The sequence below is a fragment of the Phaenicophaeus curvirostris genome, chromosome 6, assembly GCF_032191515.1.
Source record: "Phaenicophaeus curvirostris isolate KB17595 chromosome 6, BPBGC_Pcur_1.0, whole genome shotgun sequence".
Classification (NCBI taxonomy): Eukaryota; Metazoa; Chordata; class Aves; order Cuculiformes; family Cuculidae; genus Phaenicophaeus; species Phaenicophaeus curvirostris.
In genome coordinates, this window is record NC_091397.1 from 5,336,191 (window position 1) to 5,363,549 (window position 27,359).

Sequence of the window (27,359 nt, forward strand, 5' to 3'; positions counted from 1 at the left end):
ACTGGCATGGAGATTGCTGGTATTGCAGTGCCTGTTGGCAAAGCTTCCTTGCTTCCCAAAAGGAGAATGGAAATCTGGAGCACCACCTTCGAGTGAAGAGACAGGTGTCAGTGGAAAACAACAAAGCTTCTGTTCTTCTTGACTGTGTTCATCTGAATGGAAAATCCAGGCAAGGAGTCTGGAGAGCCTGCCATGCACAATGCCAGGTCTCCTGGTTTCTAATTTTGGAACAAAGTATTCCTCATCGCCGCTTTTCCCAGCCACTCCCATTACACGTATTTTCAGAGGATGATTTCACAAGGCTTCATATAAGCAGGGACTGAGCAGACGTACATACAGAATCTAAGAAGGAAAAACAACTGTGAAAGTGAAAACCAGCCATCCTTTATTACTGGGGTAAACTACGGAATGGATGCAATCAGCCCTGTCTTAGAAAGCACCGGCTTGAGTGTGCAGCAGGATTTGTGCTCTCCTACAAGACTGCAAAGGAAATAAAACTGATCCTCGGTGACTGGTGGGTGAGAAGCTCAACATGAGCTTCCAACACAGAAGGCAAATCATATCCCAGACTGCATTAGAGTTGCCAGCAGGTTGAGGGAGGGGATTCTGCCCATCTTCTCTGCTCTTATGAGACCCCACCTGGAGTACCTTGTCCAGTTCTGGAATCCCGAATATGACAAGGATATGGAACAGTTGAAACAGGTCCAGAGGAGGGCCATGAAAATAATCCAAAGGCTGGAGCACCTCTGCTCTGAGGACAGGCTGAGAGAGTTGGGGTTGTTCAGCCTGGAGAAGGGAACACTTCGGAGAGATTTTAGAGCAGCCTATCAGTACCTGAAGGGGGCTACAGGAAAGCTGGGGAGGGACTTTTTATAAGGGCATGGAGCGATAGGACAAGGGGGAATGGTTTTAAAATGAAACGGGGGAGATTTAGATTTTTTTAGAGATTTAGAGAGTAGCAATTAATTTCTGTAAACCTGGATCCCCAAACATCACTCACCACCTCCCTGCTGCAACACATCAACCCCTTCTTCATCCTCTTGCATGCCAGGAGGACCACTGGAATTGCACAAGGGAAGTGGTGGAGTCACCATCCCTGCAGGTGTTCAAAAAACACGTAGATGTGGCATTTCAGGATATAGTTTAGCAGGCATGGTGACACTGGGCTTGGACTTGATGATATTAGACTTCTTTTCCAACCTTAAAGATTCTATGATTCTAAAGGGATCATATGGTTGGAAACCTCTGAGACAAGCAGGGGAATTCTTTTTGGCATTTCCTCTCATTATGAGAACCTCTGAATGAAAAGAAAGGATCCCGAGGGACAATTCAGAGTAAGGGATATGTGATCACTGGTGTCTGGAGTTGACTTACGGAAACAATAGGATAAGGCAAGCCTTTTTACTTTGGCCACTGCTGTCAGTGCTGGGACATTAATTATTGCTAATTAGAATCATAGAATTGTTTTTGTTGGAAAGAATCTTAAAGATCATCCAGTTCCAACCTGGCTGCTATGGTCTGGGGCACCTTCCACCAAATCAGGTTGCTCAAAGCCTCATCCAACCCGGCTTTAAAGACTTCCAGGGAAGGAGCATCCATAACTTCCTTGGGCAGCCTGTGCCAGTGCCTCACCATCCTTACCATGAAGAATTTCTTCCTAATGTCTAACCTAAATCTTCCCCCTTCCAATTTAAAGCAAACCCTCCCTCATGCTATCACTCCATGCCTTTGTAAAAAAGTCCCTCCCCAGCATTCCTGCAGGCTCCCTTCAGGCACTGGAAGGCTACTGTAAGGTCTCCCTGGAGCCTTCTCTTCTCCAGGCTGAGCAAACCCAATTCTCTCAGCCTGTCCTTGTATGGAAGATGCTCCAGACCTCTGAATGGCCCCTTTGTGGCCTCCTCTGGGCTCGTCCTAACACATCCATGTCCCTCCTGTGCTGAGGACTCCAGAACTGGATGCAGGACTCCACATAGAGTCTCGCCAGAGAAGAGTAGAGAGGGAGAATCCCCTCCCTCATCCAGCTGGTCACACTTCTTTGGATGCAGCCCAGGATATGCTTGGGGTGGCCACACTTGTGTGAGGTGGCTCCTGGCTGCTGTTATGTGGAAAAGAGCTGACCAAGGTTAAAACCCCCAAGGATCCAGCAATCCATGGGCCCTGGTGGGAGGTCACCATGGAAAGGCAGAGGGATCTCACACCGGGGGAAGTGCCCATACACTTCCATTGATGCCCCTGGGGTCTCGTTCCACTCATCTGCCTTCGTGGGACATGGAATAGGACAGTCCCAGCCCAGGGATCTGCAGAGAGGCAGGGGGAAGGTGGGCACAGGGAGCCCGAGATGGGAATGGGGTGGGAGGAGAGGGAATGGGATGAGGGGGACAGGGTGGTGGGACAGGAATGGGGATGAGGGGAACAGGAGTGGTGAAGTGGGAATGGGATGACGGGAACAGAGCAGCAAGAAGGGAATGGGGTGAGGGGAATGGGGCAGTGATGAGGGAATGGGATGAGGGGAAGGGGGCAGTGGGAAGGGAATAGGATGAAGGAAAAGGGGACGGTGAGGAGGGAATGGAGTGGGAGAAGAGGGAAGGGGAAGGTGAGCTGGTAATGAGGTGAGGAGGGAAGGGGTCAGTGAGGCTGGAGTGGGGTGGGAAGAGGGGGAAGTGGAAAGAGGTGGGAATGGGAGCTGAGCTGAGCTGAGCGGGCACATTATCGAGGGAGGGCAGAGCTGAGCTAAGCTGAGCTGAGAGGGCACAGAACTGAGGGAGGACAAAGCTGAACTGAGGGGGCACAGAACTGAGGGAGGACAGAGCTGAGCTGAGGGGACACAGAACTGAGGGAGAACAGCTGAGCTGAGAGGGCACAAAACTAAGGGAGGACAGAGCAGAGCTGAGTTGAGCTGAGCTGAGCTGAGAGAGCACAGAACTAAGGGAGAACAGAGCTGAGCTGAGCTGAGCTGGGCTGGTGGGGGACAAAACTGAGGGAGAACAGAGCTGAGCTGAGCTGAGCTAAGCTGAGAAGGCACGAAACTGAGGGAGGACAGAGCTGAGCTGAGCTAAAAGGGACGCGTTTGAAGGGGCCGGGCTAAGGGAGGGCGAGACTGAGGGAGGGCAGAGGCAGGCTGAGCTGAGGGACGGAAGAACTGAGGGAGGGAGGAATTGAGGGAGGGCAGAGGCGGAGTCGGATCAGGGGTCCGGGCCGAGGGAGGGCAGAGCTGAGCTGGGCTGTGGGGGTGCAGGACGGGGTCAGGACAGAGCTGAGCTGAGAGGGACGCGTTTGAGGGGTCCGGGCTGAGGGAGGGCAGCGCTGAGGGAGGGCAGAGCCGTGCCGGGCGAGGCTGGAGCGGCCCCATCGCAGCCCCATGACGGCCATCTGCCTGCTGCGCTGCGACCTCCGCGCCCACGACAACCAGGTAGGGCTCAGCTGCCGCCCCCGGGGCGGTGCTTCTTTAGAAATCAACCCTCTCTTCTGTAGGGTTGAGAGAGATGGGCGCTGCAGCCTGCCCCCCCTTCTAAAGGTGTTTAAAATGCTGGGGTTGTTTAGCCTGGAGAAGAGGAGGCTGAGGGGAGACCTCATTGCTCTCTACAGCTACCTGAAAGGAGGTTGTGGAGAGGAGGGTGCTGGCCTCTTCTCCCAAGTGACAGGGGACAGGACAAGAGGGAATGGCCTCAAGGTCTGCCAGGGGAGGTTTAGGCTGGACATTAGGAAAAAATTCTTCACAGAAAGGGTCATTGGGCACTGGCAGAGGCTGCCCAGGGAGGTGGTTGAGTCACCTTCCCTGGAGGTGTTTAAGGCACGGGTGGATGAGGTGCTTGGGGCATGGTTTAGTGTTTGATAGGAATGGTTGGACTCGATGATCCGGTGAGTCTCTTCCAACCTGGTTATTCTATGATTCTATGATTCTATGAAAAGACGGGTAGGCAAGGTACTGAAGGCCATGGTTTAGTGGCAGATAGGACTCGATGATCCAAGAGGTGTTTTCCGACCTAGTGATTCTATGATTCTGTGTTTCCAGGTGCTGCACTGGGCTCAGTGCGTCGCGGATTTCATTGTCCCCCTCTACTGCTTTGACCCACGGCACTACCTGGGCACCCACTGCCATGGCTTCCCCAAGACGGGGCCCCATCGGCTCAGGTTTTTGCTGGAAAGCGTGAAGGATCTAAGGGAAACGCTCAAAAAAAAAGGAAGGTACTTGAGAAAGCACCGTGCAAATAGCACATAGATTCATAGAATGGTTTGGATTGGAAGGGACCTTAAAGATCATCCAGTTCCAGCCCCTCTGCCATGGGCAGGAGCACCTGATCCAGTGGGACTGGATCAGGTGCTGAAAGCCTCATCCAACCTGGTCTTGAACACAACTTCCCCTAGCAACCTGTTCCAGTGCCTCACCACCCACATTATGAAGAATTTCTTCCTAACATCTAATCTAAATCTTCCCCTCCCCAATTTAAAGCCATTTGCTCTCATAATATCACTACATGCCCTTGTAAAAAGTCCTTCTCCAGCTTTCCTTTAGGCCCTCTTCAGGTAGTGGAAGGCCACTATAAGGTCTCCTTATAAGGTCTCATCTATTTGTATTTTCCTCCTTGTTTTCAACACATATCTGTGTTGTGAGTCAAATCATGTCAGATGCTCTGAGCTCTGTGGGTGTCTTATTTCATAGGGCCACAGCTCTTCTACTAAATAAAGTCAGGTGCCATACGTAGCCCTGGTTCGGATGACTTGCTGTGGCATCTGCAAAGGAGCACAGAGCCATTAGCTTTCAGGGCTTTGCCCAGTGTCTTGGCAAATGGAGACGTAAGTGACGGTCTTTGGAGATATAGGCCATGACACCAGCCACTGGCATGTGTCTTCTCCCTGGTGAGTTTCGTCTAGGAGAGGACTTGGGGAAGACCAATATGGATCCTGGCTTGTGATTCTGGAGAGCGAAGTTTGCTCATGCCCTATCCTGCTAAACCCAGGCTCTTTGGTAGGCAACTCTGTGGGAAGGGAGTCCTCAGGAGTTCCTCCTTCATTATCCCTTTAGAAACTATATCTGAAGTAGATCAAGGCCTGAAGGTCTACATGCTGAAGAATGCATTACCAGATAACATCTGGCTTTGCTTAGGAGAAGATGTATCAGCCAGCCTGTTTTCTCCTAGAGCAGCATAGCGCTGATAGTAGAACCAAGAGGATCATCTCTGTATTTGCTGTGCAGTGTGGACTGTGCAGATGGAGAACATGATAGGAGACTAAAAGAACTGATCAGTGGGTGACTGCACCTGGATCCTGCAGTGAATTGATTCAGAGCTCCTTGGGTGGTAGTGTGCTGTTATCAGTGACTAATAAAGAGATTGGTCTTCTGCAATGAGAGGTGTGGGGTAATGAAGAGCCACGCTAAGACCTAGGCTCTATTTCCACAACCATGAAGTATCTTCATGTGTGCTCTAGGCAGGAGAGAGGTCTCCAGGGAGACCTCAGAGCAGCTTTCCCTAAAAGGGGGCCTACAGGGAAGCCGGAGAGGGGCTCTTTATCAGGGAGTGCAGGGATAGGGCAGGGGGGGAAGGTTTTAAGCTGAAAGAGAGAAGATTTAGGTGACATGTTAGGAAGAAATGTTTTCCTGTGAGGGTGGTGAGGCACTGGCACAGGTTGCCCAGAGAAGATGCCCCATCCCTGGAGACATTCAAAGCCACGTTAGGATGGGGCTTTGAGCAACTTGATGCAGTGGAAAGTGTCCCTGTCCATGGCAGAAGGGTTGGAACTGGATGATCTTTAAGGTCCCTTCCAACCCAAACCATCCTGTGATTCTATCATCTTAATGCAGTGGTAGACAGAAATCTCCTCCACGTCCAGTCTGGGTTGTTCCATGGGGGCAGCTTGGTTGACCAAGCTCAGCAGCACCCTTTGTTCCTGCCTTCTTCAAACTCAGCCCATCTTTGAAGTTATGCTTTAAATTATTTTGGCAAAAATGCTTTTACTTTTGCAAGAAATTCTTCTCCAGCAGAGGCCTCTCTTAGATGACACAGCAATATGTGTGTGTGTGTGAGAGAGAGAGAGAGAGACAGACAGACAGATAGACAGAGACACAGGGAAAGTCACGTATGAGGCTCCTCACAGAACTCTGCACCCACCTCTGACTAACATTCTCACCAACTTCTTTGGTGTCATGCCCTGAGTACACATCTGGGCAGAGGATGAGGTTGCAAGGTGGGAGGGAAGTTTTGTTGGCTCTGTTACAAACACAAAGAATTCCTCTGAATATTCCCACATGAAGGTGGGGAAGGGTCTGCCCACAGGCCAGTACTCCCTGTGAAAGGGATTGAAAGAGGAATCAGTTCTTGAATCTCAGCCTCATTGTGTAAGGGTGAACAGATCTGACAGATTCAGTTTTAGGTAACAAGCCTGGCTTTCTGCCCAGTCCTACTTTCTAACGCATCCGGGGTGGTAGAAATGCGTTTGACATAAACTTGGCCCCAGAGACTTACAAACTGTGTTCATTGGGTCCTAAAAAAATGTAGTCTGGTCAAATCCTGTTTGTCTGCCTCCATGTGCTGTTTGTGCTCTGTAGAGAACTAGTACTTGGATGTCTGGGCTAGTATCTCCCATACACATCAATAACAATCCACATAACAATCATATCAGTCAAACTTAATTCAGGCCAGTATTCTGTGTTTGCAGTACCCTTATTGTGAGGAAGGGGAAACCAGAAGACGTGGTCCGTGATCTGATTACTGAGCTGGGCTCTGTCAGTGCTGTGGCTTTCCATCAAGAGGTAAGGGAAATACTTGAGTGATGTTGTGAAGAGAGAAAATTAAGTTGTGGAGATTTCTTCCACGACCAAATAGTGATGTGGGTCCTGTGTGTTCAGAGCCTTTCCTGTCTGGTATTGTTAACCTTAGGGAAACTGGCTAAGTCCTGGGATGGGGATGGAGTAGGTGTCTGGGTGGGAGTCCTTGCTGGATGACGGTTGGACTTGATGATCTTGGATGTCTTTTTCCAACGTTAATGGTTCTGTGATTCTATGACAGCAGCTATTTGTGATTGATTACTTGCATGTGCTGTGTCTTGAGGAAGAGGAGTTACTGGCAACTGGCATTCTAGGTCAGCCGAGTTCATTTCTCCTCCTGTTTGCATCATTAAACTGCCTTTTTCTGGTGCCTTCCTTGCACAGGGAGCTAGCTGTGATGGCTCCCTGTGATAAGACAAGAGAAAGTGGCCTCAGGTTGCACCAGGCGAGGTTTAGATTGGATATTAGAAAGAAGAATTCTTTACTGAGAGAATGGTGAAGCACTGGAACAGGCTGCCCAGGGAAATGGTGGAGTCACCATCCCTGGAAGCGTCAAAACAGTGTGTAGATGTGGCACTTTGGGATATGGTTTAGCAGGGATGGTGATGATGGGCTGACGGCTGGACTAGGTAATGCTAGAGGTCTTTTCCGACCCTAATGATTCTGTGATTCTGTATTGTATTGAGTGGAGAAAAGCCCGTGGTGAGTTGACAGCACTCATATTTAGGCAGTTGCCCACCAATTGTGTTGAGAAACGAAGGATGAGTCTGTCCTGGACTGCTGATGGGGTTGGCGTGTCCCTGATCTGTCTTCACTGAGTTACTAAGAGGGTTGATCCAGGGCCTGCTGAATTCAGTGGAGGACTCTGGGTCCAAGGCCCTGGGCCTGGAGGCTTTGTGTACACACACACACACACACACACACACACACACATATGTATGGACATAGATGCACTTAGCACTAGCATTAGCAGAGTCTGGACCTCTGAGCTATCAAATGCAGGAATCACTCTGTGGCCTGCACTGCAGGCATTCCTGCTGTCAGGCCCAAGACCTTTGTAACTTGACAACCTACATATCCCATAAATGCCTTACTCCATGCAGCAATTAAGAACAACACAGAGAATCAGACAGAAGCCTCATCTAACTCCATAACCTTTTCCCGAACAGTCAACAGCTGCCTAGAAGAGATCATGGAATGGGACAAATTTGTAAAGATACTTCCCCCAAATACTTTCCCAGCCTCCAAGAATCTGTGCCTCACGGACTTCCTCAAAGGAGAATACTATCCTGATATTCAGTAATCCTCAGTGGATTTCTTTTGCATATACTTGTCCAATCACTTTTCCAGTCCATGCAAACTTAGAAGACTACAACAGGGGTAGGCCTGCATCAATGAGTTCCTTATTCTGGCATTAGCTCTACTAATGGAGAGGGAAAACACTTGTTGGGTTTGTGGAGAGAAATATGCAGAGATTGCCTGTGTGCACCTCTCCAAAGGGATGAAGCCAAATGTGGAGATGAGGGAGGAGGGTAAGACCAGGGACTGGTGTCTGTGTGCATGTGGGAGCTGAGGCCATGTGGCAACGGCCTCACTGCACATTGTTCTCCCTAGGCCACGCAGGAGGAGCTGGATGTGGAGAAGGGGCTGTGCCAGGTGTGCAGTCAGCACGGGGTGAAGATTCAGACATTCTGGGGATCCACGCTGTATCATCGGGATGACCTTCCCTTCGGGCCTATTGCCAGGTGGGCTGCTCTGTGGTATCACTCGTTCCTCCACTGTCCTGTTTGTTTCTAGCTCCAGTGAACTGCTCAGGAGGGATCTTAGTCAACCTGTTCCACTGGGAAGGGCCCCATTAGTCCATCTGCATTTATGGAACAGTGCTGCCACGCTCACACACATCGAGAGGAAGGGGCTCATTCTTCCTTCTGTGCTAGCAGGATTTATGCTTCAATAAAACTGAGGGGTTTGCTTGACCATTTATAGAGGAACTAATTTCTCTCATGCTCTTCAACAAGTACAGTCTGCAGTGCCCAGAGTCCTTATGATCTTGGACTGGATTGCTCTGTTTGCCAGTCTGGCTAAATGCAGCTGCCTGTGACAGCACATGGACTCCTCGTGTCTCCCTCAAGTCACTTGACCGTGAGCAATTGATGGTATCCCATAGAAAACGTGTAAAATAGGGCAGAGGAGTCAGGCCATAAAAGTGCTGTTTCTCCCCATTGACTAAAAAGACAGCAGCAGGTTGCAAATTTTCACATTGGAGTCAGCCTTGTGGGTAATCAGAAGTTAGATGAGAAAATTAAGACTCTTCTGGATTGCCCCATCAGGGCACACCTTAAACTGAAAAGGCAACATTTGCATCAGAAACAGAAAGAAACTGGCTGAAGGACTGAACTTCTGATTGCTGCTGGCCCCAGGGAAGTCTGCCTCTTTTGTGCCAGGCAGTGTACAAACATGCATCACAGCCTGGAAAGCTAACCCTCCATCTGTGGAAGCTGTGAGGAGCTGTGTGGAGGGGGCAGGGTAGCCATCCTACGGAGATCTGACTGCACCATAATCTTTGCAGGTTGCCTGATGTCTACACCCATTTCCGAAAAGCGGTGGAATCGGGGGCGAAGGTCCGGCCAACCCTGCAGATGGAAGATCAGCTAAAGCCTCTGCCTCCAGGAGTGGAGGAAGGGTGTATCCCTACCATGGAGGATTTCAGACAGAAGGGTAAGGAAACTTAATTTGGCAGTTGCTCTCATGAAATCCTACTTAGAGATGTCTCTTATTCAGAATCAAAACATGGGTTCCAAAGGCAGTGGTTACCTTTCAAACTGTAACAAGGCCTCTGTTCGTTCATACAGCAAATGAAGATATATTCCCTGTGTGGAGGAACTGGGCTGGCAAGCCCTGCATCCAGGTAGAAAACATCCTCTTAGTCAGTAATTTTTAGTATAGACCAGGGCACAATCTTTTATGGCCCCACAGCAGACATCCCTGCTTTTGAATGTGCCTAGATTTCAAGCTCCCGACCCTTGAAATGCTTTCCAAGGGGGTAACAAGTTGATGGTGTTTTCTGTGGCAGATCCCGTGACCGATCCACGAACAGCCTTCCCCTGCAGTGGAGGAGAGACCCAGGCTTTAATGAGACTGCAGTATTATTTTTGGGACACGGTAAGTCTTACAATTCCTTGTCTACATCCTCCCCCTTATATATATGGCTGTGCAAGTGGGTGAGGCTGCAATTTCACTTCCTAGTGATGTTTCTTTAACTCCTCTATAACATTTCCATGAAGGATGGAATTGATATTATTTCGGTTTTTCAGAGGGGCAAACTAAAACAAAAGGAAGTCATCCAGGAGCCTGGAATGTAAGCCAAATGCTTAGGAACTTAGTTTAGTGGCCATCCCTTATAAGTCTTTTTCTCTATCAGCTTTTGGGAATTATGACAATTTTTTATTTCCTTTACCTTGATTTGATCTTTCTACACTGCTGTCCCACATCATTAGCAATGTAGTTCCTCCATTTTGGAAGACTGAAATGTGGCTCGAAGAGCTGAAATTGTAATTGGGGTGAAGAACAACCGATCCAAGCTGCTGTCCACAGTTAAAAGTAGTAGGAGTCTCCTAGTAGTCTGGTTTAAAAACTTGCAGCCAATAATTACAGCTGTTCATGCTCCCTCGCTTTGGTTGAGTGAAGCTGCTGCTGACTGCATTTTGTCCGTGCATCCTGACCGTTTTTGAACCTTTTCCTGTTCTAATTTGAGGAACTGCCATAAATTTGCCTCCTGTGAATTCATATGATTTCCAGGAGCTTTGTGGATAAAGGGGACAGCATCTCTCCAGCTGAGATGGGTAAAGAAGCGTGCTGTGCCCAATGAGATCACTGGGACAGCCCCCTGGGATTCTTCCCTCAGGTTATAGAAGTTCCTGCATTCCCTTATTGTTGGAGAGCATTGTCCTAATTTAGCCCCTAAGCCAATGGATCAGCCCCATCCACCTGCCCCCTCACTCCCTACCAGTGGGGTGGGGAGACAATCATAAGGGATGAAGTGAGAAAACTTACGGGTTGAGATAAAGACCATTTAATAGGTGAGGCAAAAGCTGTACACACAAGCAAAATGAAACAAGGAAATATTTCACTGCTTCCTATCAGTAGGCAGGTGTTTAGCCATCCCCAAGAAAGCAGGGCTCCATCATGCATAACTGTTACTTGGGAAGACAAATGCTGTAACTCCAAACGTCTTCTCCATCCTCCTTCTTCCCTAGCTTTTATTGCTAAGTGAGACATTGTATGGTGTGGAATATCCCTTTGGTGATTGGGATCAGCTGTTCCAGCTGTGTTCCCTCCCTGCTTCTTGAGCACCCCCAGCATCTTCCCTGGTGGGGGGGTGTGAGGAGCAGAAAGGCCCTTGGCTTTGTGAGCACTGCTCAGCAGTACCAGGAACACTGGTGTGTTGTCAACACTGAAAAGACAATCCCAAACATAGCACCACACAGGCTACTGTGAAGAAAATTAACTCTATCCCAGCCAAAACCAGTACAAGCATGCGTAGCTTCTACTCTTGGTCTAGCATTAATAAAACCAGTCCTGGAAAACCTACCTGTCTTTTTTTGTCATGAAAATATTGTCTTCCCTGGTGAGCTAGAAAAGCCCGTTAAGACTTGTAATCTGTAAAGTGGAGGGGATCAAAGAGACAGAGATCATATTTCCCTGTGCATTGTCAATAGAGCGCTCAGAAAACGGGAGATCTGCACCCTGCTCTGAAGGTGAGTGGCCCAAATTAATAGTGATCAGGATTCCTGCAGCGGAGCGTTGGGTGCTGTCAGACTCTGGTTCTCAAACCCAACAAGCCACCACATGGACAAGGGAACTGACTGCTGGTCCCACTAGTGTTTGTAAGCAGATAGTTGATCCAGAGGCAGGGAGGCAGGGGTGGGGAGCGCAACCAGTTTCATAGCACTTGTAGGAGGACACCTGCTAAGGGCTGAAGCAGGGAGCATAGTTTGTGACTCACATCCCAGAGCTTTAATGAAAACTGCTGGCCTGATCAATTCCTGTGCACTGGAGGCAGTAATTTGGAGCTCTGTAATCCTTGCAGGCAGCCATGTGGGGGAGCCCAGACCTGACAGATTGTCCTGGCTTCAGTGTGAAAGAAAGCATGTTCAACAGGTAGCACATAAAATATTAAAACTTTTTGTTCTTTTGCCTGCATAGAACCTGGTTGCATCTTACAAGGAGACTCGGAATGGACTGGTGGGAATGGATTACTCGACTAAATTTGCACCATGGTAAAGATTTTTGTTGTGACACTGAAAAATCCTTTTCTGCTCCCTTCACAAACTGATGTTATCTGTCTGCTGAGTGCTCACTGGGCGGGGATCTAGGTGTGATTCCTTTTGCCCTTTTTGTTCAGGTACAGCAGCCTCAGAGCTGCTCTTTACTCTGCTTCTGGGCAGTGGTTCACTGCAAATATTCCTGCAACTAGGAACTGCTGAAGCATAGCAGTACTACACCAAGACCCAGTAGGCTGGGAGCAGTGGTGAGGACAGGGCACTGGGCTTTGTGCTGTTTTGTGTATTGGGGTTGTCTGAGGGCAGCCCTGGAAGAAGCATAGATTCCACCTGTTGGTAGGTCTGTAGCAGAACTCAATCCAGTCCTCGTTTGCTGAATACTGGTGGGGCACGTCACCTCATCTCAGTGCCATTCTGCTTTTCTGTGGAGTGAAGAGACACTTCTGATTATTCCTATTGCAAAATGATCTCTTGTTCGGGTGAATATGATGTCTTCTCATTAGGGCTTTTAGTCTCTTGTGCTGGAAGGGACAGAGTTAATTTTGGACTGAAACTGCAGGAGCAGAACCCAGTTCAGCCCAATGCTGAGAGCATGTGGAGCGTTTTCCTGACAGAATTCCAACGTGAAACAATTTTCTGAGCCTGTTGTAGGTCAGGATTTCTTATTTCCAGCCGGCTTTATGCTCGGTGGTTGCAGTGGATGGCTCCACCTGGTGGCACTTTGGGATCCCAGGAGCACTGGCACTGCAAAGCGCTTTTTTTGTGGCCTCACTCGTGTTTCTCCAAGCTGGGCATTTGCCCAGAGCAGACACTCCTGATCTGCCTGCCCCAAAGTGTTCCCCTGTTAGACAATCAAAATCAGACCAGTTCAGATTGCAGCCAGGCATTTACATCTCCTACTGGCCGTTTCTAAGTGTTAGAGCTGGAAAATAATTAAGGGAAAACTCTTTGGGCCCTTTCTTCCTGTTTTCCATAAGCCCTTATGGGAAACTGCAGTGAAATACCTATCTAGGAAAAACAAGGTGAAAGTTGTCCCTTATCACCCTTTGGGATGGGGTTGGAGTCTACAAGCTTTTTCCTGTCTCGCATAGCACTGATTTGGAGCCCAGTGGGTTGAAATGCTGGGGCTGGGTTATATTCCCTAGTTTTCCCACACTGCCTGAAATTTTCAGCAAGTCACTTGCCCTCTGTGGTTATTCATGCGAGATTAAGGTACTGTAGCAACAGGAGCCCTGGGCATACGATAAACAGGTTTGTAGTGGGAGGAGGACTGTTAACAGCTGAGGTAGATGTTGTAGAGGCTGATGTTTGAGATCCATTTCTGGGTTTGTGTTCCATGCACTAAGTCACCAGCTGATCCAAGTCTTTTAGGCAAAACTTGTCAAACTTCTGTAGCATGATTTACCTCAGTAGCTTGGAAACTCCTGTAACAGTCATATGCTAGGAAGAAGGGGATTTTGATTCTCAGACTGGAGAGTCATACAACTTGACTAAAGCCATTTGGGAAGTCAGTGGCATCGCTGCAAACCAAGCAAAAGGTTTCAGACAACAGCTCTTAAACGATAAACTGCCCCTCCACTTCCTCTGTGCAGACATAACCTCTTAGTCCTGCATTGCATTCAGGACATCATTCTTCTGCTTTCAGGCTGGCGCTGGGCTGCATTTCACCTCGTTACATCTACGAGCAGATCCAGAAGTATGAAAAGGAAAGAACAGCAAATCAGAGCACATACTGGTATGTCTCTGTGCCGTCACTGTGGCTTGTTTTCTCTGAAAAGGAAACTTGTAACTCACACACAGAAGAGAGTGATTTGTTAAATCTTTTCTTAATTAATGTTTGCTTTTCCTGTGCCTGCTGGCTGATTCCTCTGGGTTGCACTGCAGTTCTGTTTCAGTATGGATTTATTGGTCTGCTTTTGACATTCAAGACTTTAGGCACTTTATGAGTAAAGATTGTTAATGTAACTTGTCATTATTATTGCTGGGAAATGGCGTTTCATGATTTTAAAACTGATCTCTGTAATTTGGCACCATCCCTCTCTGTATTGTTAGTATGGGCTAGATGAGGAGGAAGAAGAATGATTTACAAATAAAAGCCCAAGGGTTTCTCACACCAGGGATGTTATCAGGGTTCACCCAAAGAGCTTAGGGATTATGTGAGTTGTGCAAATCATAGAGTGGTTTGGGTTGGAAGGTCATCTAATCCACCCCCCCTGCATTGAGCAGGGACATCTTCAACTCAGGTTACTCAGAGCCTCATCCAACCTGACCTTGAATGTTTCCAGGGATGGGGCACCTGCCACCTCTCTGGGCAACGTGTGCCAGTGTTTCACCACCCTCAGTGAAAAAAAATTCTTCCTCCTATCTAGTCTAAGCTTCTCCTCTTTTAGTCTAAAACCATCACCACTTGTCCTGTTGCTACAGGCCCTGCTAAAAAGTGTTTCCCCATGAGTCTTATAAACCCCCTTTTGAAAGGCCACAATAAGGTCTCCTCAGAGCCTTCTCCAAGCTGAACAGCCAGAACTCTCTAAGGTTCTTTTCACAGGGCAGATGTTCCAGGCCTTTGATCATTTTTGTGGCCCTCCTCTGGACCCACTCCAACAGATCCGTGTCCTTCCTGTGCTGAGGGCTCCAGAACTAGATGCAGAATTCTAGATGTGGTCTCATCAGAGCAGAGTAGCTTTTATATAAAACTGCATTTTTTGTAGGCCTGAACTCATGAGCTTAGACAACTGTAAACCCAGTTTTGAAAGGTGCCTTTAAGGTCCTTGCAAAGGGTATTTGCTTAAATCAATGCAAAGCTCTTAGGAATGTGCTGACACGCTTGCTCATGCGGAAGTGTGAAGCTGAATCAGGTCCTCGCCCTGCTCTTCAGAGAATTGCATCCCAGCAGGGGCGGATGAGAAATGGGGTTCCTGAAATTCTGCTCCTGCACTCAAGTTAAGGAGAGCTTCCCAAGTGAATCAGGGAAAGTTTGCCTTCACCGTAGTCATCCAGGTGCACGCTAGGGAAGGTGGCTTGAGGCAAAAACTGGTATCACAGGAAGGTACGTGAAATTGCTTATTGTGAATAAACCTCATTGTGTTAGTGATGGGTGCTATGAAAGAAAAATCTGAATTCAGTAGCCAGTCTGTACAGTTTTGAGCACCACAGCATAGAAAGGATGTCAGGCTTCTGGAGAGTGTCCAAAAGAGGCCAAAAAGTTGGTGAAGGTTTTAAAGGGGACGCCATATAAGGAGCAGCTAAAGTCACTTGGTCTATTCAGCCTGGAGAAGAGGATGAGGAGAGACCTCATCATGGTCTACAGCTTCCTCACAAGGCAAGGAGGAAGAGGAGGGGCTGATCTCTTCTCTCTGGTGACCAATGATAGGACCTGAGGGAATGGCGGGAAGATGTACCAGGAGAGTTTAGGTTGGACATCAGGAAAAGATTCTTCACCCAGAGGTTGGTGGAGCACTGGAACAGCTCCCCACAGATGCAGTCATGGTGCCCAGCCTGACAATACTGACAAAAAAGAAGCATTTGGGAAACATCCTCAGACACTTGGTGTGAATGTTGGGGTTGTCCTATGCAGGGACAGGAGTTGGACTTAATGATCCTTGTGGGTCCCTTCCAACTCAGAACATTCTATGATTCTGTGATTCTATGATCTTATCTGACCCACAGTAAAATACAGACATGGCTTTGTGTTTTAGGGTCCTGTTTGAACTGCTGTGGCGGGATTACTTTCGATTTGTGGCCCTGAAGTATGGCAAAAGGATTTTCTCACTAAGAGGTGTGTATGGATCACTGTATTTGGAGAGGAAAGGTACAGTCTCACAACAGGGAAAGTAAGAGAAGAGGCTGTCAGCATCGTATTGTACAAATGTGCTTCTCATAGTGCTTGTGTCACCACCCTTGGATGTTGCTGGGGACTTACTGTTGGCACAGAAGTGCCTCAGCACCACAGAGACTTTTGCCCCAAATCTGATTAGACATGGAGAGTGTTATTAACGTGTGTCAGTGGGAAGCAGCAGCACAATAAGGGTAAAGATGCTGTTTCTGGAGATGCTCCACCTTTTGAGAGAATCCAGCTTTCAGGCTTGCCTAAGGATCTGGGATAGAGCAGGAACTGACAGAGCAGGATGAATCCCAAGACACCAGATTTTCTTTCTGCCTTGCACTGCACAGGAATAAGAGTGACATTCAGCTCCAGACCAAGTCCCTTACATGCAGGTCTCCACATGCGAAACAGGAGTCTGAATTCTTAGTATTCATGACAGATTCCTAGCACCTGCAGCCAGGAAACCCCATGTTGGTTGTGCTGTTCTTTGTGTGATGGAGCTGCCCATACCTAAGCTCAGAAGTTGATTTTACATGTTTTGGTTGCCCTGGGGTCAGCCTGGCATCCAGCTGTTGGTGCGGAGGAGCACATCTCCCTCAGGGCCTGTGTCACATCTGCCAGGCCTGTGTGACTGTTTCGAATACCCTACAGCATCTCAAATGGCACTGGATGCCAGGGGTGGGCAAAACCGCAGGCATCTGGAGCTGGAGCTGAGTTGTGCTGACACCTTCCTTCAAGTGTACAGAGGGCTGTAATTGGCACTGGACCCCTGCAAAGATAGTCACCCCCCTCATCTGTTCTTACCCCACTGCAGGAGCAAAGCGTTTCCAGGGGCTTCTGCCAGATAGTTCTGGGTTTAATATCTGCTACGGAAACAGATTTCACATAAACATTGTCCTGGAGTAAAATTGAACAAGAAAATACCAGCTTGGGCCAGAGCACATTTGCAGCCACTTGTGAGGTCTGAGGCATTCTTAATTAGAAAAAGAAAGGACAAATGCCAACAAAACAAATAATCAAAATCTGTTAGGTCTTGAGAATCTGCCCTGTGCAGAGGTCACCCCTATGAAACACTTGAAAGGAATGATACCAAAAATACCATCAAATAAACCCTCTAAGACTCATTTTGCAGTTTTAGAAAGGAAGCACCCTTTATCAAGCCTGGACACACGAGGGAGTCATCCCCATCAATCATGTGTGGTGAGACAAGAGCTGGTTACAAAATGTATTTCCCACTTGCATGCATATGTGTAAATTTTTCCGGAAATCTTATGCATATTCTATTACTTTCCAAGGTGTAATTTTAATGTTATTATGAACTTCACAACAGTTGTATCTCTGGCTAATTGGAGCTTTGGAGCCAGCCCTCTGTCTAATCTTGCATTTGAGATAGGGAAAGACTGCAGTCAGAGGTGATTATAGAAGACACATCTGTTCAACACAGATCATACTTAACAAGTCATTATCATCTCCAAAGAATGAACAATGTCTGGGAGAACAATGTTTGAAAAAAAAAAGACGTGCTGTCAGAGGGATATTCTGTCTAACTTTCAAAAAATACTGTTACTTAGATGAAAGTTAACTCTACTTCAGCTTAAATCAAAATATTCCACTTTTTGTAATGGTAACTACTTGTATCAGGAGGAACATATCACTTCTAGATCGTAGCAGAAGGACGTGGCTTGTTTGTAATACCACCGAGAGGGCTAGCTTCATCCTAACATCTTGTGTCAACCAAGATGCCTCTGGCTGTTGTTGCTTTATTAATAACTGCCTGTGTCAGCGTTTGTCTTCATTAGCAGTTCTTTTTTTTTCCTCAATAGGGCTTCAAGGTAAAGAGATCTCCTGGAAAAAGGACCTTCAGCTCTTTGACTGTTGGAAAGGTCAGTAGACACCACCAGTTTGACTAAGCATGCTTTTTGTTCCCATGTGCCTGCATGCTAACATGTGCCCTAATGGTAACTCAGATTTACGCGAGGGAATGGCCAGCACGATCAGGCCTTGTCTTCTGAACTGTTACTGTTACCACCAAAGGAATCCAACCCCTCAGTTCCTTGTGAGTGCAGGATATTTTGCTTCCCTTCTGACACTGAGCACCACACAGGAGCAGGCCCACAGGGTATTGTGAATGGCCAGACTCTGTCCAGCTTGTACCTGCTTTGTGAGATTCACTGCAGTTAGATTTTCCTACCCAGGTGGAAATGTTTACAACCTGTTGGACCCCTCAGTTTGGTAACACAGAGGCTGACCAGCCCTTCTAATCAATGCTAAATTGTTCTTCCAGTTGTCTTTGGTCAGAAGGTTAAAACAGCCTTCAAATAAATCACATCTTTATGTCTCAGCCTTTTAATGTCCTTACTTTTCTTATCCTTTATAGCTGTGTTGTCACATGAATAGCAAGCATAATATCTCAAATGAAAACTCTGAGGGGCTAACAGATTAAAATATTAGATCTGGTGAAATAAACACCTATATATTCACATGAATGCCATGTCTGTCCTTTTGCACACAGGTAAAATAAATCTGTTCCTTAACAACAGCCAAGGCCCTCTACTTCTCAGGTACTCATCTTGGAGGACTGGCCCAATACATTCCTCTCTGCTCTTAGTCCCCCGTCAACAATCTTTCTGTTCTTGGCCCATCTCACTATTGTCTGTATATTTGTTTTGCTCTGCAAAATTACCTGCATTCCACTTGATTCACTGTTTTTCAAGCCTGAGATTTTTCTATACCTTATGATTTTCTTGCCAAAAATTCCTCTAATTTTAATTTTCAGTATAGGTTTTGATTTCCAGTGGATCTTAGTGGCTGCACACCAGCTAAACCTCATTGAACTTTCTCCCTGCTGCTGTACACTGGGTGTCCTACCTACGTGGGTGACTGTGAATACATGACTGCAGGTTTACAAGTGCCCCAAAATGTCATCATGTCCCAGCACTGTTTTTCGTCTTTGCAGAGGGAAAAACAGGGGTTCCTTTTGTCGACGCCAACATGCGGGAACTGGCTGCGACAGGCTTCATGTCTAACCGAGGGCGGCAGAACGTCGCCAGCTTTCTCACCAAGGACCTGGGGCTGGACTGGAGGATGGGGGCAGAATGGTTCGAGTACCTGCTGGTAAGACCCTTTGTGCATCTGGAGTTTGTGCTCCCTGCTCAGGGTGAGAGACAGGAGGACAGCTCTGCCTGATAAGGATGGATACAGAAGACAGCACTTTTGAGGCTGATACAAGTGCACATATATATGGCTTGCATGCAACCGAAAGCTCATGTAGTAAAAGGGACTTTTGCTACAGTGAAGCTGCCATCAGTCAAGACACAGCTAGGAAGTTTGCAGTGATGGTTTTGCTCCTCCATGTGGTTTTAGATAGAGATCTATCACACTTGAGAAAACTTTCAAACAGTAATTATGTTAACAGTCCTCTGGTTTGCTCACCCCAGAGGCTGGGGAGGAGGATAGCCCAGAAATAGAACATAAAAAGAAATATGTTCTGGCCACTGAAGCCAGTGTTGGCATAGCATCTTTGCATTGGACGGGGAAGTCAGCTAGTCAAGAACAGGCGAGTATGGACAATAGCTGGATCAGCTTCCAAAGAGCTCCACCCTTGCTGGAGGCGTCCTTCTTTCTGGTGAGGCATGGGCCTCCCTGTCAACTGCACAACCAATCAGCTTCTCATATGCCAATCAGCAGCCATGCCAGCTCAGTTAAATAGCTAGGTTGCTTCTCTGTCCTCAGTCTCCATAGCTTCTTCCCAGGCACAGGCTCTGTGCCTCTGTTACAGCTGTCCCTTCCTTTCAACTTGTGTCACACTGGTACATTGCCAGACAGCTCTGTTACTGTAACCTGGTGACATCGCCAGAGTAACGACCTGGAGATACGGCTATAGAATGGTGGAGGCCAGTACAGAACTGAAACTGGTCTTGCTTGCCTCCAGAACAGGAAAGCAATGTATTTTCCATCTCGGGTGCTTCCATCAAAGGCCCACAGAGTGTTTGTGCATGCCTGTGAAGAAGAGGTGTTTGCCATCCGTGCAAGACAGACAGGGTGACTGAGGCAAACTCTCTGCAACACTCTGGAGGGCCAGATAATTCTGGTGTCTTGAACAGAGAATGTCTCAGCTATGATTTCATTCACAGGGTCAGGCCCCAAGGAAAGAGAGAGAAACAAACAGAAAAGAATGCCAGGAAGGGGCAAGACTGAAGGGGAAATGAGCCTGCCTCCTCCAGTCCCTCTTGGATTTGCCCTCACCTCCTACACACACTTTCCTGCATGTTAATCACACAATCGGCTCTCCCATGGCATCTTTCTTACTCTCCTTATCTTGCCAGCTGGAGGAAGTGCTGCTGGGAAGGGGAAGCCTGGTGCACAGTGAGCGTAGCTGGCTATCGATCACCCTGTCCCCAGCTCTCAGCTGGCTTTGCAGAGAAACGGGAAGGCAACTTGGCACAGTGCGTTCCCAGTGCCTTCTGCCATCTGGGCATGTTGAGCTCCCCACTTCAGGCTGTGGCTGCGATTTTGGAAACATCACCATGTGAAATGGTTGATGCTGCGGTGAAGGCAGAAAAGCACTGAGCCTGTTCAGTGATGTGTCTTTGCAAACTCTTTGCAGCAGCTGCCAGTTCTGTGCTTCCACAACGCAAACACCTCTCCTAGGAATGCTCAGAGATCCCACGCCCTGTTTGCTATCACTGCCGCTCCCCACTGAACTAGGTTCAAACTGTCCTATGACTGGAAAGCTGCTGATGTTGGATTGAAGCCACCCTGCCCAGCTGAAGAGCACTCAAACTAAACCATGTCCTGCTCTCATTTGTGCCTGTTTTGGAAACCTTGCTCTGTTTTACATAAGCATCCTTGAGAACTTTTTAGTTGTTTAAATGTAGAATGACTTGATGATGTGCAGCCTACTGAGTAGATCATGAGAGCTCTGGTGTCTCCCATAGTAAAGTACCTCTCTCTGCCAAGTCCATGTGAGGTGAGGCTTATTGTATGGTGCAGGTTTTGTACAGCGGGGAAACAACTGCAATGTTTGTAGTGAGTGCATCCTCGTAAACTCTGTGTGATCACTCTGTATGGTCTGAGTTCAACTTTTCTTCTAATAGGATCCTAATAGGACTGGCAGAAATGGTTTTGTTAGTCTGTGGTCTTGGGGTAACTGGTCAGGAAGAATTTTCCACCCAGCTTAGTGTCACCTGCAAACTTAATTAGGGTGCATTCGATCCCCTCATCTAGGTCATTGATAAAGACATTGAACAGGGCTGGACTCAGCCCTGAGTCATGGGGGACACCACTTGTCACTGGCCTCCAGCTGGAGTTAACTCCATTTCCCACCACTCTCTGGGCCCGGCCATCCTACCAGTTTTTCACCTAGGAGAGTGTGCGCCTGTCCAGGCCAGAGGCTGACAGTTTCCTAAGCAGAATGCTGTGAGAAACTGTGTCAAAGGCTTTATTGAAGTCCAAGATCGTTTGGCATCATTTTGCCTTCGTTTAGCCTGGTGGGTACTGAACCCAGACCTTTTATGAGGTCTTACTGTAGTGACTCCGGGACTGTCCAGGCTGGGTCATGACAACTGGGCTACTGTTTCATGGAATCTGAGCCCTCAAAAGCTTCACCAAGGTTCACCAAGGGCCAGGTCAGCCCAGCTCTTCTTACTGTTTTCTTCTTCTGTCCTCAAGGTGGATTACGATGTTTGTAGCAATTATGGCAACTGGTTATACAGTGCTGGTATTGGCAACGACCCACGGGAGAACAGGAAGTTTAACATGATTAAACAAGGCCTGGATTATGACGGCAATGTAAGTCTTGTTTGGCTGTTGAACAAGGAATTGTGCAGCAAAGCATATGAGAGAGTTTCAGGGAGCAGAGGAGATGAGTCTGCTGTGCAGATACGGCTAGTATTTCATCACCATTTCTTCCGGGTAACAGCCGCATCCTGTCAAGAGCTCACACGGCCACTTCCTTGAGCACAAAACAGCTCAAGAGGAGAACTCAGAAGTGACGGGAGAGATGGAGCTGCTCACATGGTACTTTGGGAGGTTCTGAGAGTAGATTAGACCTGTGACTCCTGTGATTGTCCTCTGTGAATTGTGGGAGCAAATAAATCACCTCTTCCATGTGCTTAGCCAGTGTTCACAGACCAGATTACCTGCTCCCATCGTGTTCCTTCGCTCCTTTCAGCACAAGTTCACAGGACTTTGCAAGGAATTAGAATTTAGTCCTGGCCGTAGAGTTGATTGGAGATTCAGGGGTCAGGGAGACATCTTACCAAGCACAGAAGTGGGTGTGCAGCTGGTCTGGTCACCCTAGTTTCCTCCACAGTCACTGGAAAGAAACAGGAATTCTTGGGAGTGACTTCATCTCACTGTGTCCTTAACAGGGCAGGTGAGTTGTACCCAAAAAATATCTCTGTCTCCCCCAGCTGCTGACAGCGAGCTTGGGAGAAGAGCTCTGGTATCTGTGTTACTCTGTTCAGGCACTAATTCTCCATAGAGGATTTAACAGGAGGGGCTAAGGCTTGACAGAGTTAACTGATGCTGTGGTACATCAGCTTCTTTACCTGGAAACTGGGCATCTTTCTTTCACGTTAAAAAGACACTTGCTGGAAAACACTTAGAGATTGTTATTGAATGAATCCTGTCTGTTGGTTCTGTTTGCAGGGGGATTATGTCCGGCTGTGGGTCCCAGAACTACAGGGCATAAAAGGAGCAGATATCCATACCCCCTGGGCACTGAGCAGTGCTGCTCTTTCCCAGGCAGGAGTAACTCTAGGTGAGACCTACCCACAGCCCGTTGTGACAGCCCCGGAGTGGAGCCGACACATCAACCAGAGCCACGTGAGTAGTGGGCAGGTTGGGATGAGGTTTGTTCCCCTGTGCATACCCCCTGCCTCTTCCTGAGCAAGAGTACTTTGTGGAGGCTCAAATATAGTTGTTATTCTGTGTTCAGTGAAGAATAAAGCATGTCTCCATTTCGGGTTTTAAACCCAAGATGCAATACCAAATCTCTCAGCCCGGATGCCTTTGACATAAGTGGGAGGTTCTGTGGAAGCAAAGGCGCCTGCTTCCAGCTGTGCTGTTGAAGGGCCTGGGTTAATCCCCTTCTGTTAAAGTGTGCATCTGAGGTCAAAGAAGGTCTCTTCCAATGCTTCACCATTCTGGCAGTAAAGAAATTTTTCCTAATATCCAATCTAAACCTCCTCTGGCACAACTTGAGGCCATTTCCTGTCATCCTATCACTTGTTCCTTGGGAGAAGAGACCAGCACCCACCTCGTGACAACCTCTTTTCAGGGAGCTGTAGAGAGAGATAAGGTTTCCCATCAGCCTCTTTCTCTCCAGACTAAACAGCCCCAGTTCCCTCAGCTGCTCCTCATAACACCTGTGTTCCAGACCCTTCACAGAATCATAGAATCATAGAATCACCAGGTTGGAAGAGACCCACTGGATCATCGAGTCCAACCATTCCTATCAAACACTAAACCATGCCCCTAGCACCCCATCCACCCGTGCCTTAAACACCTCCAGGGAAGGTGAATCAACCACCTCCCTGGGCAGCCCGTTCCAGTGCCCAATGACCCTTTCAGTGAAGAATTTTTTCCTTATGTTGAGCCTGAACCTCCCCTGGCGGAGCTTGAGGCCATTCCCTCTTGTCCTGTCCCCTGTCCCTTGGGAGAAGAGGCCAGCTCCCTCCTCTCCACAACCTCCCTTCAGGTAGTTGTAGAGAGCAATAAGGTCTCCCCTCAGCCTCCTCTTCTCCAGGCTAAACAACCCCAGCTGTCTCAGTTACTCCTCATAATACTTGTTCTCCAGCCCCTTCACCAGCTTTGTCGCTCTTCTCTGGACTCGCCGGAACCCGACCTGTCACTGGCCTCCAGCTGGAGTAAACTCCATTTCCCACCACTCTCTGGGCCCGGCCATTCAACCAGTTTTCCACCCAGGAGGGTGTGCGCTTGTCCAGTCCAGAGGCTGACAGTTTCCAAAGCAGAATGCTATGAGAAACTGTGTCAAAGGCTTTACTGAAGTCCAAGAAGACCACATCCACAGCCTTTCCCTCACCCAAGAGTCTAGTCACTTGTTCGTAGAAAGCGATCAGGTTAGTTTGGCAAGACCTGCATTTTGTGGACCCGTGTTGACTGGGCCTGATCACCCGGTTCTCTTGCATGTGCTTCATGATAGCACTCAAGATCACCTGCTCCATCACTTTCCCTGGCACTGAGGTCGGACTGACAGGCCTGTAGTTCCCTGGATCCTCCCTGCGGCCCTTCTTGTAGATGGGCACAAAATCAGCCTCCAGTCCAGTGGGACTGCCCCAGTCTTCCAGGACTGTTGGAAGATGATGGAAAGGGGTTTGGCCAGCACATCCGCCAGCTCCTTCAATACCCTTGGGTGAATCCCGTCCGGCCCCATAGACTTGTGGGTGTCTAGTTGGGCTAGCAAGGCTCTGAGCACCTCCTCTTGGATCACGGGAGCCTCATTTTGCTCCTCTAGCTCCTGGGTTTGTACACAGATGGAACGACTTTCTTTACAATTAAAGACTGAGGCAAAGAAGGCATTAAGTACCTCAGCCTTTTCCTCATCCCCTGTCACTGTTCCTTCTGCGTCCAATAGGGACTGTATGGTCTCCCTAGTCCTCCTTTTATTATTTATATATTTATAGAAGGATTTTTTGTTATCTTTCACAGACTTGGCCAATCTGATTTCTAGTTGAGCCTTAGCCCTTCTGATTTTTTCTCTACACAATCTCACTTCCCTCCTGTAGTCCACCCAAGAGGCCTGACCCCTCTTCCAGAGCTCATAAACGTTTCTCTTCTTCTTGATATCACTCAAGATCTCTCTATTCAACCAAGCTGGCTTTCTCCCCTGCCGGCTTTTTTTCTGGAACACAGGGATGGCTTTCTCCTGAGCTGCTAGGATTTCCTTTTTGAAGAGCTCCCAGACCTCATGGGTTCCTTTGCCCTTAAGTATTGCCTCCCATGGGACTTTGCCAACCAGCCTTCTGAAGAGTTCAAAGTCTGCCCTCTGGAAGTTTAATGCTACTGTCCTGCTAACCACCCTCTTCACTTCACCTAGAACAGAAAACCCTATCATCTCATGATCGCTTTGTCCTAGGCGTCCTCCTACTGCCACATCCCCCACAAGACCTTCTCTTCACAAACAGCAGGTCCAGGAGGGCACCCTCCCTTGTTGGTTCATTCACCAGCTGTGCGAGGAAGTTGTCTTCCACACACTCCAGGAACCTCCTAGACAGCTTCCTTTCTGCTCTATTCTACTTCCAGCAGATATCAGGAAGATTGAAGTCTCCCACAAGAACGAGAGGCATTGATGTAGAGATTAACCCCAGCTGTTTATAGAAGAGCTCATCAGCTGCTTCTCCTTGGCTGGGTGGTCTGTAACAGACTCCCATCACAAAATCTACCTTCTTATGGGCTCTGATTTTAACCCACAGGCACTCAAATCTCCTCATCGCCACAATCCATCTCAACGGTGTCCAAGTCCTCCCTTACAAAGAGGGCTACCCCGCCTCCTCTCCTGCCCTTCCTATCCCACCTGAAGAGTTTGTACCCACCATAGCTGCACTCCAGTTACATGAGTCATCCCACCACGTTTCCGTGATGGCAACGACATCATAGGCTCCTTGCCCTACGACAGCTTCCAGCTCTTCCTTCCTATTCCCCATGCTGCGTGCATTGGTGTAAATGCACTTCAGCTGAGCTGCCGAGCCTTCAGCCCTCTTAGAGGGAACAGAGTTCGTTCCCAATTGCCTGGTAACTGGAGTAGCTAGCACCAGAGTGCCCGTATCTCCCTTAGCACCCCCAGGTGTGTTCACCCCTACTTTCTGTGTGGTGAGGTACTGGTGGTCCTCTCCAGCACACCCTCTCTGAATCACCAGTGCCCCATGTCCAGGCTCGCTCCTGTCTAGCCTGGTCTCAACCCCCTCCCTCTTCACATCTAGTTTAGGGCTCGATTTATGAGCTTAGCTAGGTTTTTAGCAAGGGCTTTAGCCCCCCTAGGAGACACACATTCCCGAGCTCCAGCACCTCAATGTCTTTCTTGTAGTGAGGGGCCAAAAACTGAACACAGGATTCAAGGTGTGGCCTCACCAGCCCCAAGTACAGGGGCACTATCACTTCCTTGCTCCTGCTGGCCACACCGTTTCTGATACAAGCCAGGATGCTGTTGGCCTTCTTGGCCACCTGGGCATCTTTGAAAACACAAACCTACATCTTACCAAAATTCCTGTTTTCTAACCTCTCTGCCTTTTTAGTGAACTTGGGAACACAAGTGCCACGTGCATGTTTGTCTGCATGCCAGTGCTGCTTTGTGATCCGATTGACCCTGCAGCCTCAGTAAACATCTCCCTGTCCATTTTCTATTGGCAGCAGGGAAGAAGTACCCATCCCAGGGGCAGGAGAGCACCTGCACACACGCCAGTGCCACACAGGAGCAGAGGGATAGACTTCTACTTTTCTCACAAGAAAGATGTGTGATGAAGGCTGTCCAGGTGTGTGCAGGAGAAGCACTCGGTGGGAGATTTCACTGCTGAAGATGCCAGAATGATGGTTTATCTCCTTGAACCAAGTCAGTGATGCAAGTCTGGCCACAGCAATGGGGGATCTGCCTGTTCAGTGCTCCAGAGACACGAGCTACGTGTGGATATTTGGAAGCTGTGCATTAGTTTGGATTGTGGTGATCATATCTTGTGTTTTCACATTGGTGATTGGGCTGCTGCTGTCGCTCTCCAAGAGTGGCTGCTGAGGTTCTGACTCCGTGGACAGAGGATTGCTCTGTGCTTTGCTTGAAAGAGACTGTACTAATAATAATTAACCAAAGTGGTGTGGTCTTTCTGTTTGTTGGAGGTGTGGCTGCTTTTCCAGTGCCCCATGCTTTGCACTGGTGCTCTATTCCCACCTCTATATGAACTGGAGCGGACAGTTTTTGTGGGAGGTGTTCAGCCAGGACTCCCTTCAGTGAGCTTTCTTACTTTATTACCTCATGTTTTAAAGCTTAAAACTACCAATTGTTGTGCAATTAAAGGGTTTGGTACTGCAGTGTTTTACCTTTCTCATTTCCACTGATGCGACAGAAATCCACAGACAGCGTGAGATGTCAGAGGACGTTCTACTGTGTCATAGAATCATAGAATGTTTTGGATTGGAAGGGACCTTAAAGATCATCCATTTCCAACCCCCCTGCCATGGGCAAGGACACCTTCCACTGGATCAGGTTGCTCAAAGCCTCACTCAGCCTGGCCTTGAACACTTCTGGGGATGGGGCAGACAGCTTCTCTGGACAACCTGTTACAGTGCCTCACCACCCTATCGACTGTCTCTCCTACAGTGCCACGGAGAAGCTGCAGGTTCCTCTAGAAAAGAGCTCCAGAGTACCAGCAGAAAGCAAGCTGCTTTTGGTACCGGCCTGGAAGCTGGAAATCGTCCAGTTCATGGCTGAGAATCGTGTTTTGTACTCAGCACCAAAACCCAACAGCCTTCTCCCCCTGTA

General features: G+C 48.3%; 1 protein-coding gene across 2 annotated transcripts; it reads left to right on the forward strand.

Moving 5' to 3' along the window:
- Window positions 1-3,251: 3,251 nt before the first annotated feature.
- Window positions 3,252-26,901, forward strand: LOC138721804 (cryptochrome DASH-like). Of its 2 annotated transcripts, none has more exons than XM_069859246.1 (14): window positions 3,252-3,409; window positions 4,013-4,185; window positions 6,655-6,748; window positions 8,378-8,508; window positions 9,333-9,481; window positions 9,837-9,925; window positions 11,969-12,042; window positions 13,691-13,780; window positions 15,741-15,820; window positions 17,692-17,751; window positions 18,825-18,982; window positions 21,539-21,658; window positions 22,520-22,696; window positions 26,240-26,901. In XM_069859246.1, exons 1-14 carry the CDS (start codon window positions 3,359-3,361, stop codon window positions 26,345-26,347), a joined length of 1,554 nt encoding a protein of 517 aa, XP_069715347.1. In that variant the 5' UTR covers window positions 3,252-3,358; the 3' UTR covers window positions 26,348-26,901. The 2 variants fall into 2 exon arrangements, with proteins under 2 accessions (XP_069715347.1, XP_069715348.1); XM_069859247.1 differs by having other exon boundaries at window positions 26,243-26,901.
- Window positions 26,902-27,359: the final 458 nt, after the last annotated feature.